The sequence below is a fragment of the Bos taurus genome, chromosome 25, assembly GCF_002263795.3.
Source record: "Bos taurus isolate L1 Dominette 01449 registration number 42190680 breed Hereford chromosome 25, ARS-UCD2.0, whole genome shotgun sequence".
Classification (NCBI taxonomy): Eukaryota; Metazoa; Chordata; class Mammalia; order Artiodactyla; family Bovidae; genus Bos; species Bos taurus.
The window spans coordinates 34,771,596-34,786,258 of record NC_037352.1 but is presented as its reverse complement, the minus strand read 5'-3'; the positions used below and the strand labels follow the sequence as shown (position 1 = coordinate 34,786,258).

General features: G+C 53.9%; 1 protein-coding gene and 1 non-coding gene across 11 annotated transcripts in view; both read left to right on the top strand.

The window, feature by feature from the left end:
• The window catches only part of CUX1 (cut like homeobox 1), a 349,421-nt gene that overhangs the window by 266,343 nt on the left and 68,415 nt on the right, over positions 1 to 14,663 (top strand). For 4 of the 10 annotated variants that reach the window (XM_024985273.2, XM_024985272.2, XM_059881596.1 and 1 more), the window contains exons 12-17: positions 6,125 to 6,183; positions 9,207 to 9,255; positions 9,983 to 10,079; positions 11,084 to 11,755; positions 12,871 to 12,936; positions 14,270 to 14,371. In XM_024985273.2, the coding sequence (XP_024841041.1) occupies positions 6,125 to 6,183; positions 9,207 to 9,255; positions 9,983 to 10,079; positions 11,084 to 11,755; positions 12,871 to 12,936; positions 14,270 to 14,371 (1,045 nt within the window). The remainder of the gene's footprint in view (positions 1 to 6,124; positions 6,184 to 9,206; positions 9,256 to 9,982; positions 10,080 to 11,083; positions 11,756 to 12,870; positions 12,937 to 14,269; positions 14,372 to 14,663) is intronic. The other 6 variants (XM_024985277.2, XM_024985276.2, XM_024985274.1 and 3 more) reach the window with 3 other exon arrangements.
• MIR2388 (microRNA mir-2388) lies at positions 867 to 945 on the top strand. Its single transcript, NR_031241.1, has one exon. It is a non-coding gene; the product is annotated as a microRNA mir-2388 (primary transcript).

The window sequence follows — 14,663 nt, the reverse complement described above, 5'->3', positions numbered from 1 at the left end:
ATGTGTTAGAATCACATGAGGACCTTTTTCCAAACCACACAAGCCTCCCCAACCACACCGCTCACACCACCTCCCAAGGTTCTGTTGGGTCCTTTTGAGCCACTGTCTCCTTCGGGGTGAGGACGAAAAAAGACCAACAGCCACTTCTCTGCACTCGTTCAGCAACTTTAATTGTGGACACTCCCTCTTTAGTTACTTAAGTTCCCTCTCCGGCCATGTTTCCTCTGCACCAGGGCTGCCCTTGACCGCATTTTAACCAGCGTCTTATCACTGGCCCAGTGTGTGAAGCTCCAACATCCAGGTCCCACTGATGTTTACCAGGCTGGTGGGTGTGATAATGATCCATCCAGCCTGTGGCTGTAGAGGAGAGACCGGTACATGTCCCTCCACAGCCCCCGCTCACCCTGGATGGTACGAGTGATTCCTAACGTCAGGCACCCTAGCATCAGAGAGCCCAGGGGCCGAGCCTCCCTGAGCCTCATCCAGGCTGCATCTTGAAGGCACTGTGAGCACAGATTGAAGGAGAGGAAGCAGTGAGCCTTCCACAGGGAGGAGGGGCGAAGGTGGCCCCGGGCCAGGGCCGCAGCCATTGTGATGCCCCAGAGGGAGGAACTGGGGGACTTTGTGCTAGAGGCCTCGAGGCCCGACTCTGGATTGAGGTCATAAGTAAATCGCTGTAGACTGGTGGGCATTACTAGAAATGCTTTCAGAGCTAATTGCAGGACTCTACGATGAATCCTCTTAGACACAGGTACCCTTGGTCACTGGATGAGTGACTCTTGATATTCACCTGCAGACGGTCCCCAGCTTGTGGCCCACTTAGCCGACCTTGCAATGTCCAGTGGCTGAAATATCCAGCCAGGACCCATAAGGAGTCAGCTCCCGTCTCCTCTGTGCTGAGTCACAAGGATCGCAGCTCGAGGAAGCTGGAGATGACTTGTGATGGGGTTACCACGCAGGGGCTCCCCCTTTTCTGTCCAGAGCATGCTTCTCCAGCCGGCAGCAAGCCTCTAATGTTACGGTCACTCTCCCCACCCCCCGGCCTGAAGGGGGGCTGTCCCCTTTTGGTCTCACATCCCCAGCATCCTTGCAGAGCATGCGCAGCGCCCAACCAGGCATCTCTGGGCTTCTTGCCCAGGGATGAAAGATGAAGTTATACCAAGGGACAACTGTTGGTTTAGTCCTCCCCAGCACCTCCCCAGCATCAGCCAACCCTAAATTTACTTAACTGCCACCTCTCACCAAGGAGCAATGGAGACCTGGGGTGGAGGGGTGGGGTCACTGTTTAGGTGAAAAGGAGGGCACACTGCCTAGTTCAGCCCCCACAGAAACAGAGTCAACCTCAGACCTCTGCCCTGGGCCAGGGAGCCCAATCATACCCACTAGGTTCTGCCCAGGGGTCCACGTCAGGGTGAGGGGTCACACACCAATGCCCCTAACCTGACCTGTGGGTCCTCAGACAGCACTGCCAGAAGCCTGGCTCCCATCACCCCAGAGGGAAGAGACGGAGCCAGTGGTACACTGCAATGCAGTCGCCTCTCTGGCCCCGTCTGCTGCGTGGCAAAGAGGTGTGGCCTCCTCGACCCCTCGCTGTGTATCCCAGAGGACCAGGCCTCTCGAGGGTCTTTGCTTTAGTCTCTGTGCCAGAGACCCTTAAGTTGGCAGCCCTAGGCCCCATGTTATAACTTGACTAAGATAGATGTCTTTTATAAATTTAGTGCCTAATTTGCTGCACACCAAAATACTTTGCATTTGAAATTAAATTACCTCATTATTTGAGTCTTAGCCAGGGTTTTGAGAACTTCATATAGATAATGCTTCTAGCAATTCAAGGAACAGCTGATGAGCTCCTCCTAAGTTCTGGAGCCATTAAGCTCCAAAGCTCCAGAGCTCCTAAGCTCTGTAGAATTAAACATGAGTTCATGCATGCTAAGTCGCTTCAGTTATGTCCAACTCTTTGCGACCCTTTGGACTTCAGCCCGCTAGGCTCCTCTGTCCATGGGGTTCTCCAAGCAAGAATACTGGAGTGGGTTGCCATTCCCTTCTCCTGGGGATCTTTCTGACTCAGGGGTCAAACCCATGTCTCTTAAGTCTCCTGCATTGGCCAGTGGTTCTTCACCACTAGCACCGCCTGGGAAACCCTATAGTATTAAACGTACACGACCTATATTATAAGACGTGTGTGGGAGGGTCCCTTGCAGCTTGCACTTGTGCATCTGACATTTCCTCACCTCTGTCTTTTGCAAACCCATGTTCTCACCCGCCCCCTTCCCCAGAGGAGAAGTGTGAGGTCTGACAGGCTAAGCCCATCACCCAGGCTCCCACTCAGCCATTTAGGTCTGAGCTAGAAGCCCAGCTCCGCACTAGACCTTTCCTCCCCGCTCTGTATAAGGTCAGACCTTTCCTCCCTGTTCCATCCCACGAGCAACTTCTCAGGAAGGCAACCTGCTTCCCAGATTCTGCATTCACGGCACGAGATGTAGGGCTGCCGTTCTTGCCATTGGCGTTGAACAGCCAGAGCTGCTCGGGCATCTGTCCTCCTCCATGGATCTGCCCAGGGCAGCGGGGGCGCTGGGAGGTGGCAGACAGGGATGTGGAGAACCTCACATCCTGAGGATGTGGAGAGCCCCTGGCACGAGACCCACAGAGTGTCTTCAGAAACCGTCTAGTCATATTCAGGATGTTCTGTGCTGTTCTTAGTCACTCAGTTGTGTCTGACTCTGTGCGACCCCATGGACTGCAGCCCGCCAGGCTCCTCTGTCCATAGGATTCTCCAGGCAAGAATACCAGAGTGGATTGCCATGCCTTCCTCCAGGGGATCTTCCCAACCCTGGGATCTAACCCAGGTCTCCTGCATTGCAGGCAGGTTCTTTACCATCTGAGCCACCAGGAAAGCCCAAGAATACTGGAATGGGTAACCTATCCCTTCTTTAAGGGAACTTCCCAACCCAGGAATCAATCCCGGGTCTCTTGTGTTGCAGGCTACCAGGGAAGCCCATATTCAGGATCACCCCAGGGATAAAGTAGCAATAGCTGCCATAATAACTCACCACCATTACCGAGGGTGGTACCATGTGCTGAGCACCATGCTAGGCGCTCAGTATTATGGTGGCACTCTATCTGCAGGTTGCACATCCAGGGGTTTGCAGGGCCGAGTGCCCCACACTGTTCCGTGTAAAGGACTAGAGCGTCTGCGGACTTGGTACCTCAGAGGTCCCAGAACCAGTCCACCCTAGATGCCAAGTGACAACTGTCCCATTTAGTCCTCATGAAGTCCTGTGCCATGTGTGCCGTTACCCCCATCTTATAGATGAAGAAGCCGAGGGTTAGAGAAGTTAAGCATCTTGTCCAGGGTCATTCCTGCTCAGTGGCAGAGCCAGGACCTGGCTCGGGCCTATCGGGCCCCAGCCCACCAGTGCCTCACTGCCTCTGCACTTGCTTCAGGTATCCCACCAAGGCCTGCAGTGCAGAACCCATGTGTTTTGGGGGTTTTTCTTTTCCTTTCTCTGGACAAACAGACAGATGCTCTGCAGACATATTGAGATAATTAAATAAGATGGTGTGTGGGGTGTGGAGCCAGACCTGGGATCTGGCCCACAGTGCAACGAGCATAGCGAAGTCCAGGGGAACACTCTCCAGTGGAGGGACAGCCTGGAGCGCCTGCTTCCATCCAGGCAGCATGCTCTGCAACCAGACTTTCACGGCGCCCAGCAAAGAGTCTGGGGTCAAAGAACGGAGCTGAGGGCGCTCAGGCTTTTCTCCCCGAGTTGGGCCCCCACCGTGTGCCTCCCGCCCTGCTTATCTCCATCAGGAAAGGTCCTGAGGCAGCACCAGCCCCACCAGGCCCCCATCCAGGTATCTGCTCAACCGAGGTTTGCAAGCACTGTCCTGGGTGCTTCCTGACTACTCTGCCTCCAGATAAACAATAGAAATTTCAGTGGAAACTGCTTAGTTCTCTGTGGAAACTCATATTCAGCCAAACTGATTCCAGTCCTAAAACTTTCTGATCTGGGCCGGTCCCAGGTCTGCAGAGAGCCTGGAGACATGGCCTTGGACCCCCCACCAAGATCTGGCAGCCACAGTGGTCCCGCAGCGAAGGCCCCACAGTGCCAGCATCTACACCGGCTCCTTGTCTCCTGCCCCTTTGCTCAACCCTCAGAGGTCATTGCTGCTCCCATCTCATGGATGAGCCGCTGATCAACGTGCCCACAGGCCTCAGCTTGTGAGTGACAGAACTGACTCCGGGTTCCGAGCCATGCCAGGTCCGAAAGCTCCATGTCCACCCTTCTTCCTATCCGTCTCCTATTCTGTGAACTCGACCACGTTTTACATGTGCCCTGCATCCAGCAGCAGTGAGTCTCATCCTCTGAAGGTGCTTTGCGTCCCAGCAGCACTGGGTAATCTTGTAATAGGAAGGGTTTCCCCGCTGTTCGACCACAGGGAGGAGAATGAAAGAATCGCTCCTTCGTGAGCGGCTTCTGAGCATCTTTTGTTGGAAAACGAGCGCCTGCTACCTCCCGTTTGATTGTGAGGAGAAACCATCATAATAGAGAAAGTTGGCCAGAGGTCTGAAAAAGGAACGAGGGCAAAGCAATTCTCCACCATGGAAAATACAAACACAAGAAACCGCCCTCAAAGACCGCAGGACAAGATGGGCTAAAGGGGGCACGTGGGATTCCGGTGAGCATCGAAAGGCTGGTGGGCCACGTGGGAATCTTCTCCCCAAATTCTAGAATGTTCTGAGTCGGCTTTAAACTGTGATCATAGACGTGGCTGATCAAGCAGAGCCTGAAAGGTAACCGGAAGCCCTATAGATGGGAAGGGGCTGTTGATTCAAGGATGGAATTTGTTCACCCCAGGCTTGGAAAGACGGTAAATGGCCAGGACCCTCTGCTGGCTGAGTCTTTGTGTTTCAGGTCAAGCTGTCCTATTTGCCACAAAAAGCTTCTTTGGTTGGGAGAGAGGGGGATGAGGTTGCGGGTAAAGAACAAACTAGGCCAAACGCACCTTCATAGAAGGAAGCACCCTCTGCTCACCACTGTATGCCAAAGGCTCTTCCTGGCGAGAAGGCCCTGCAGGGCTCTGGATGAAATCAGCCACATGGGCTCACAGAGTTGAGTGGAGCACATCAGAGCATCCTCATACCCACGAAACTTATGGTCACACCCCTGGGCCTTGCCAAAGAGCCCCTGACCTCCTACCCAGTGGACCGTCTCTCCTCCTAAAACCCTGGAGTCTGGGGGAAGCCATCCAGAAATGCAAATGCATTTCCCCTGATACCTGATACCAACCCCAGTGACAAAGGAGCTGTGACTCTTATCAGCAGGGTCCTACCAGAGGTGTTGACAACTAACCGTCCTCATCAGCTGGCCTCGCGTAGTTTGTGAGAAGCCACACGCTGCTTTTAAAATGCCAGGACAGCATTTCTTCACCCAGTTTGCCATGTTGTGGGATTTCATACAAAGCAGCTTCTTCCTTGTTCTGTTCTGCACTTTTTTTAACTTTTTCCATCTATTTTCATTGAGTTTTGTTACAACCTCATGGTTGCCGTGTGTGTGTGTGTGTGTGTGTGTGTGTGTGTGTGTGTATGCACCCACTCAACTCCAGCCCCACAAGGGAAGGATAAGGGACAACTCCACAGTTGTCACCTTCCACTGTGCATGTCTAGGCTCCCTCAGGATGCCAGATGCTTCACAGGTGATGCAGTCAGTGAAGGGCCTTAGCCTTGGGCCTGTTGTGACCGGGTACCATAGACCAGGTGGTGTGAACAGCAGACCCTTACTTCTCACAGTTCTGAGGCTGGAAGTCCGAGGTCAAGGCAGTGGCATGTTTGGTGTCTGGGGGGCTCCCTTCCCTGTTCACAGACAGCATCTTCCCACTGTGACCTCACATGGCGGAAACGGCGAGGACACTCTCTGGGGTCTCTTTTAAGGCCCTGATTCCACCATGCCCCTCCATGACCTCATCACCTCCCCAAGGTCCCACCTCCCTAACACCATCATCACACTGGAGGTTAGCGTCTCAGCTTTTGAATTTGCTGAGAGGGACACCACATTCAGTCCATGGCTAAGCCCATCAGCCTGTTTCAGACACTACCACTAATAAAATCCCTCTCTGTTTTCAGCAACTGGAAGAAAAACTCAAGGGACAGGCTGACTATGAAGAGGTGAAGAAAGAGCTAAAGTAAGTGTGGAGATGCCAGCTCGGCCCTTTACAAGCCAGCGCTCCCTGGGGACATTTGCTAAGGAAGGCCTGTGCCAGCGAGGGGACAGCCCCAGGTCCTTGGCTGACCCCCCAGTACTGGGCCGAATCCTGGGGTGCCCAACATCGCAGGTGTCTGTACTCAGACCTGTGCCTGAATTCTCAGGCTCTTTATAAGGCTCTGTGCATAGAAACTGTCAGCATGCACGGAATCAATATGCCTTTATGGGAAATATAAAATATGAGCTTATTTTTAGCTGCAAGCTCCCAAAACAGAAGGAGAACAGAGCAAGGTAGCCTTTTCCAGCCGAGAGCGCACACCTCCCCGGCCACACCTCCACCCGAGATGCAGCAGCTGAAAGCGTGTCCTCCTTCAGTCCTGACACCCACGCTCTCATGCCTAGAAGTTCCCTCTCCAGGCCCCACCGCCCAGCCTGAGCCTCCCGCCATCTCAGACTCCGCTCCCCGAGCTGCCCTGGGCCCACCTGGAGCCCTCACCTCAGAATCTCACCTGGCCTCTCTCGCCCCCACCCCCATGGCCAGGTTACCAAACACTGCAGAGGAGTACCTGCAGGCCCGGGTCCTCTCCCCTGCCGTTGGCCAGGTCTGCTTCCCGGGGGCCCTGCCACGCCTTCGGGCACCCTTCTGCCCCCAGCTGTGCCCTGACACCCCCCACCAGCAGACCCCCTGGTGCCCTGCCTGATGGAGGCAGCTCCTGCCTTTGCCTCGAGGTGACTCCCTCTGGTCTTGGCTTCTCCCCGCTGCCCCCACCACTCCAGACTGACCCCGCCACGCTGGTCCCTTCCTTCCTTCGCCTTCCAGCTCATCCATCAGCCCTTTTCTCTCTTGCTGATAGTTTTAATTTCTCCTTTTAAAATGAGCCAACACCTACTCACCATGCTGTTCTTTGGATTCTTAATTTTGTTCCCTTGAGTTCGCTGGGGGAAAAAAAAAAAGCCCACTGGAAGGCCTCTTTGACCTTCTCGACCCCTGGCGGGGTGACCCCGGTGGGGCGGGTCTCCCCTCACTTCTCTCCCCAAACATCCTCACCCCCACGTCGCAGACAGCCTTTGCGCACTTCCTTGAATGGCCCTTCGGCTCTCTGCACGTCCAGCTCCTCAAGCTCTGTCCCCTCCCCAACCCCATTTCTAGCTTAGGGAGGATATTTTTCACTTCTGTGCCCACCTCCCTATCCCTGTCCCTCCTCAAAAGAAATCATGTGTGCCCTCTCCTCGTGTGCACCCTCTCCCAGTGTGGAATCGGAAAAGCTGACATAGAGACCTTCTCTAGGCCCCCACCCTTCCCAGTCTGAGGCCCGTCCCACACGCCTTCTCCTCCGAGCTCACCTCCGTTTCCAGGAGCCAAGGCTTCTAGGCCCCTCCCTTCTGCTGTCTCCCGGCTCCACCTGCCCAGCCGCTCACTGGTTCTCAGTCCCTCCAAGAACAGAGCCCCCCAACACTCCTGCCGGCCCTTGTGTTACCTCTGCACATGCAGCCCCCCCCCCCAACAACGCAGGCGTCTCTGAGAGCCCCATTCAGGTGGCTTTTCTGTTAAAATGCGTCCCTGGCTTCCCACTTCCTGGTGATGCAAGCACCCTCTGGACATTCACTGGGGTCCCTTTCTGTCCTATCTCTCCCCCATCTCCCCGAGATTCCCCCACCACCACCCCCAACCCCAGACTCTAGAAAGCACCTTGCTCCTTTACAGCCCTTCTCAAACCCTGACAACTCGAGACAGACGCATCTCCTGCCCGGGTTTTCTCCTGCTCGTGCTACTAGAAGCACCTGCAGGGCTCCTGAGGCCGAGGAGTGGCTCTGACTCTGCACAGGCCAGGCACATAAGAGGCTGTCGGTAAATTTGTTGAATAAATGAAGAGACACAGTTTTTAGTATAAACTCAGACGCACTTAGTCTTTTCTTACATGATCCTAAAGAAGCTCACAGACAAGAATATAGTTGCAAACAACGTGACAGCCACTAAGAAAAGACAAGCTTGTCCAGACTGCTCGCCTCTCTCCTCGCAGCTGATGCAACACGGCCCAGGGTTCTTATTATTCTCAGTAGCTCATCGTAGAACAAAATTATGAGCTCCTCCTTGTTCCTGTTTTGTTAGTTTACACGACAGGAGCCACTATGAAGACACAACCGCAGGGAAACCAAGGGCGGTCGGCTCCTTACTGAACCTCTTGGGGGCCATAGCAGAGGGGGGTCCCCGGGGCCCTGGGCACTTTTCCACATGGTGCTCCCCGGATGGCACTGCCGCAGAGCTTAAAGAAGGGCCGAGGCTAGAGTCAGGGCTGGGAGAGCGCAGGTGGCCCAGTGCCTGGGATGGAAGCTGCCCTCTTTCTTGAGCGTGAGGGGAGCACCCTGGCTCCTTGGGGCCACGTGGACCCAAAGCAAGAATGTTCACGTGTGCCTCACTCTGCAAATAGCAGTCCTGGGCACCCCAGCTCACTCAGCTCTCAGACTTGTTGAAACAGGCCATGACCACAGTGGCTTCTGTGATAAGGAGGACAAAGGAGAAATGAGCCCAGTCGCCCACACCTTTGTTGTGGCTCCTTCCCATGCCTGGGGACCAGGACAGTCCCCTGCCGCCTGTGAGCCTTCTGGTCATGGGACCTCACTCTTGGCCAAATGCTGGGGCACAGGTTTATCTTCCTGACTTCCTTGTTAGAGCTTTTTCAGCCCCTCTCAGCTTTACAAATACATTCCACTTACAGCCGTGTTATGTCTGTGTTCAACTTAACTTTAAAATTATACTCCGAACAGACCTGGTGTGATTCCATATGGAGTGATTTACATGCTGGGCAAGAAACTTTCGCTGGCCAACTGCTAGTTGAATAGTTATTCCAGAGCCGCTATCGGATGATAAGGCTGCCAGCGAAGTTGTTAAAGTTGTCAGTTCCTCAGTTCCTGGAGCACAGGGAGCATTAGCAAGACTGCCCCCACCCCACCCGCCCGCCGCAGGTCCGAGCAGGGGTAACGGCTCTGTCTTGGTCTCCACAGCATCCTGAAGTCCATGGAGTTTGCGCCGGCCGAGGGAGCTGGGACGCAGGTACACGGTCTCCCTTTGCTTTTTGCGTGTGCGAGCATCATGTCACTGTTTCACCATCGAGGTTGTTCTCCTCGGGAACATTTCACCAAGTTAAACCAAATTATCTTTAAGTTAAAAGGGGCAAAAAGAGAAAAATCAGTGTTTTTCAAACTGGTTAACTGAGTTCTCCTGAACTTGCAATTTAACACAGGCAGGTACTGAGAAAGTGGGTACAAACACTCTCAGACTGTTACAGATCAGCCCCAAATGGACTGACTCAGGAATTTTTATTATCTACCGCCTCACATGGATGAGAAGCAAGATGGCAGTGGCACACGGTAACCCAGCAGCCAATTACAATCTTAAGTCATCACCTGACATCCCATTCCTGAGGCCCAGAAGGTAGCCAACCCTTGGCGGCTGGCACCAAAAACAGGTCACCTTTGCAGGTCTCTCTGACAGGTGTCAACCTGTCCCATTACTAAAGGAAGTGGAGGTCTAGACGCTCAGATCTGGGGACAGAAGAGAGAATAATTAGCTGTCTGCAAGCTGTGTGAGCCTAGAAAGAGAAAACTTCCTTCAACCGAAATGAGTTATTTCAGAAAGGAACTTGCATGTCCTCCACATGCATGGAGCATCCTTGGGAGGCTGGAGGCGGGTCAGATCAGAGCAGGGGCTATGGGGTCTGGCAGCCTACGGAGCCAGGTGGCAGCTGGCCCCGCGGTGAGCACAGCTCTGCCCTGTCTAGGACGCATCCAGGCCCCTGGAGGTGCTGCTGCTGGAGAAGAACCGCTCGCTGCAGTCCGAGAACGCCGCGCTGCGCATCTCCAACAGCGACCTGAGCGGTAGGTTGATAAGTTCTCGCGGCCGCTCGGCCCCCAGGGGTCGAGGAAGAGGAAGGCGAACCGTGAGTCTGGGCTGATGCATGGCGGGCGTCACTGGGCGATGGGCGATGAGAGCCTTGACTAACGAGTGTCCGTCTTCCTCCTCGTCCTCACCGCCCCCCTCCGCCCCCACCTGGCAGAGACCATCCAGGCGCGGCCGCAGGGCGTCTGCGGAGGGCAGGCAGGGCCGTGCTGCGGGGGGCGCCCCCCGCCGGCGCGCGCGCGCGTTCTGTGGCTTTTCTGGTCTCTTCCGAGTTGTGCGGCCTCTCCTGTGGTGTTTCCTGGGCTACTTCCAGGGCCGGGCCCTGCCGTTCCCGGCTCAGTGGAGCTTTTCTTCCTTTGTCAGGTTGTCCTTGGGAACGCCTCCCCCATCCTTAGCCTTTCTTTGCTCATCCCAAAATGGTGGCGTCACTGACGGCTTCAGGTTTTGGCAGCTGGTAAAGCGTTTAAGAGTGTCTCGGGCTCCGATGATATTACATTCTTAAAAATGTGCGTGCCTTCGATCGAGCGGACTCGGTGCGGTACATTCGCCTCAGAGCAAGTGGTGTGAGAATCCGTTGGTCCCAAAATGTCAGTGTTTGCTGCTCCTCAGGTGGGGCCCTTTCTGGTTATAGCTCGAATGCTGGCGGCCCGCTGAGAGGCCCGCGACCTGCCGACTCTTTACTGTGTGTGGTACCGGCTCCTTGTCAAGTTAGGAGTTTGAATCTCTGTCAAGGGGAAACTCTCCAGGCTGCAACGTACAAGAAAGGTGCAAACATGAAATGCATGTTGCTTGTTTCGGGGGGCCTCGTTTGGCTAATTTACAAATTCAATCGAAAAACAAACCAACACACCTCATTGGCCCTTGTTTTTTAAAAAAAATGCACTTTTTTTTTCCCTTTTGTGGGGCAAACTTTGCATCTTGGTCTTGGTTTTTTTTCCCTTTGGAATCCCCCATAATGCATTATGTTTGCCCTTCCTTGTAGGGTCAGCCAGGAGAAAAGGGAAAGACCAGCCTGAGAGTCGGCGTCCTGGACCTTTGCCGGCCTCCCCTCCTTCTCAGTTGCCCCGCAACACGGGGGAGCAGGCTTCCAATACTAATGGTACACACCAGTTCTCACCAGCGGGGTTAACGCAAGACTTTTTCAGCTCATCCCTGGCAAGCCCCAGCCTGCCCCTGGCTTCTACGGGAAAATTTGCACTAAACTCTCTCCTCCAACGACAGCTAATGCAGTCCTTCTACTCCAAGGCCATGCAGGAAGCAGGAAGCACAAGCATGATTTTTTCAACAGGTCCATACAGCACAAACTCCATATCTTCCCAAAGTCCATTACAACAAAGCCCAGATGTAAATGGCATGGCCCCATCTCCCAGCCAGTCAGAAAGTGCTGGGAGCGTCTCCGAGGGCGAGGAGATAGACACTGCAGAAATCGCCCGGCAGGTGAAAGAGCAGCTGATCAAGCACAATATCGGACAGCGCATTTTTGGACACTACGTCTTGGGACTGTCTCAGGGGTCCGTGAGCGAGATCCTGGCCCGGCCCAAGCCGTGGAACAAACTGACGGTGCGTGGCAAGGAGCCGTTTCACAAGATGAAGCAGTTCCTCTCAGACGAGCAGAACATCCTGGCTCTTCGCAGTATCCAAGGCAGACAAAGAGGTGAGCGACTCGGGGTCAGCACCCACATGTGAGCCTGGCACGGAGCTGCGTGTGTGCACGTGTGCATGTGTGATGATACGTGTGTGCCTCACATCAGGTACAGCTCACAGTCCTGCCATTTCCAGAGCTCAGGGCCCACAGGCACGAGCCCTTAGATTCGGGGGGCCCAGCCTCTGAAACTCACTCCGCACCTCACACAAGGTGGACTCGCTGTTCCAGCACCACATACTGGGTCGGAGGGAATTAACGCACGACGTCCTGATGCGTTTCGTGTCCAGCAGTCCTTTCGGCCTTGGGTGCTGGCCTCGGAAGGGGAGGGGCCCGTGGGTGCCACCCAGCCCTAGAGCAGCAGCAGCGGCCAGGGCAGGCCTATCATGGCGCTGGGTCCCCAAGGAGGGTGAGCCGACCACATGGGCCCCCTTCCTCCTCCCTGCACACAGGCCGGTGGCCTGTGATCAGCGCACTCCCCATGTGTTAAGTCCCATTAGTGACCTGTTCAGCATCATGAGCAAACATACCTGCCTTGAGTAAAATACATTAAAGTATTAAAACACCCTTTGTACCCCGACCCCCGTAAAAAGATAAAAAGCCCGTCCCATCCCTAAGTGCAGGAACTCCTTCCCTCTTTAACAAACAACAGGAGATCCTTCTGCCAAGTCAGCCCTGATAGAGAAAGGGAACTTATCAGACAGAAATACAGACTCAGAAAAGGGAGACATTTCCAATAGTGTCCGTTTGCACAGAGGACATTGAGCCTTTTACGGCGACGTTAACTGGAATCGACTGTCTTTGGATGATTAATGTGAGCTTTGTTCCGGGGCTGGTGGGCGATTCGCTGGGCAACAGAGCTCCCTCCATCTGACCCCCGCGGCGCTGGTGCCGCAGGCCGCCCCCCAGTTCTGTCCGATCCCCTCTGGCAGCAGAGCCATGGCCTCTGCAAGCTGGTCAGCCAGGGAAGGGCCTCTCAGAAGTTTCTAGTGACTCCCAAGCGGCACAGGAAGCCCTGAGCCCTCTCTGTAGCAACAGGCGGCTCAGATTTCATGTCACGCAGCCCATATCGTCAGCACCACCATCCCCCTGATTGTTTTGTTCTTACCACACTTGTTTTTCAACAGAGAATCCAGGCCAGAGCCTGAACAGACTCTTTCAGGAAGTACCGAAACGAAGAAATGGGTCTGAAGGTATGTCGCAGGCAGGTGTTTTTCTTTGCAGTTAGTAACCTAGGAAGCAGCATGCCCTTAGCTGTGTATTTGGGTTCAAACTATACAGTGTGATTCTGGCCTGGAACCTGATGGAAAAACAGAGCTAGTAAGTATAAAACAAAGCACGGGTTCAAGTTCACACGGCCCCTCCCTCCCCCCACCGTGGCCCTGCACTCTACCCAGTCCAGGAGGGGGCGGCACCCCTAAAAATCAGCCCCAAACTGCAAATCACGCCCCCCCTTCACATTCAAATTACAACTCTCCCCATGTTCTCAGAAGCAGGTGAAAGAATAACCCTTTGTTGCTCTGAAAAAAAATCAGGTGACTGAGTCAGATGAGATACTGCTGCTTCCTTGTCCCTTCCCCGAGCTCGGAAATCCGTCGAGGGTGCGACCGATCAGACAGGTTGTGGCCGGCTCTCTCGCCCACGGGTCCCAGCGAGCCAGGCCCCACTGCCCTCCTCGGAGCCGCAGCTTTAAGGGGGTTCTGTGCCAGTGGTTGGCTTGTTTTTAAATGGTTTGATGTGGCAGTTCATATTTAGTAAAGGTATCAACCAGTTAAAACATGTGGACAAAAAAAAAAAAAAAAACATGTGGACAGCTTCCGGGAAGCATCGAGGCCAGCCCCCAGGCCATAGTAGCTGCAGTGCATCTGGACACGTGGCTGCCCACCATGTGACCAGAAGACAGGGATTCTTGTCCTTTAGAAATGTCCTCAGGCTCCTCTCCTTGTTCAAGTGATAAGAGACCCGAAATTTTTAACTTAAGCCTCTTCCCTTTGTACATCCAAATGATGGCGGGAGGATTAGCCTCGACCCCTTGCTCCTTCTGCCCATTTTTTCCTCTCTGGCCTCAAGGACATGTACAGGGAGGGCCTTGAACATATCCCAAGCCAAAGCAGCTGCTGGAGTTGCTTTTAAATGACTCACACACACACAAAAAAAGCCTTGCCCTTTAATCCTTCATTTATATATAATTTTTATACACACACACACACTGAATTAAATGATTTGCTCTCCCTGGTCCCAACCCACGGGTGATATCCAGCTTGGATAGTGTCAGAGCTGGTCCCACTGGCCAAACACTGTTTGACACCAGGTGGAGTCAGCAGGAAGCCCTTCCTGCCCAGGGTCGCCGTACCTGCTGTGAAGTCACCCACACAGCAGGTACAGGTAAGCAGGAGGCCAGCCTGCCTCCTTGTCGTCGCCGGCCTCAACTCACCGGTAGCTGTTTTTCAGAATGCCATCTTTGTGCAGCACTACATTTTGTTCCAGGTGTGGGTTTGATGTCATCTGTGTGGTTTCTCCCTGCAGGTAACATCACCACTCGGATTCGAGCCTCCGAGACCGGGTCTGACGAAGCCATCAAGTCCATCCTGGAACAAGCCAAGAGGGAGCTGCAAGTCCAGAAAACCGGTATGGAGTCCAGGACTTCCGCCACTGCCTTCCACGCTTACGTCGTGAGCGTTCTGTTCGGCAGTAATTAACTTCGTTTAAAAAGAAATTGAATGTGTGTTTTCAGGCCTTTAGTACAGAGGGGAGCAGGTCTGTGTGATATGTGTTTTGCTAATACTTAGCATTCTAGATCATTCCTTACCCCTAGCCTAGAATATCCATGACTTAAATGAGCAAGTAATCTGTATCAGATTTCCTTTCTTAAACACAACACAGGAATCTGTTATTTGGTATACACTTGACCACACACTAG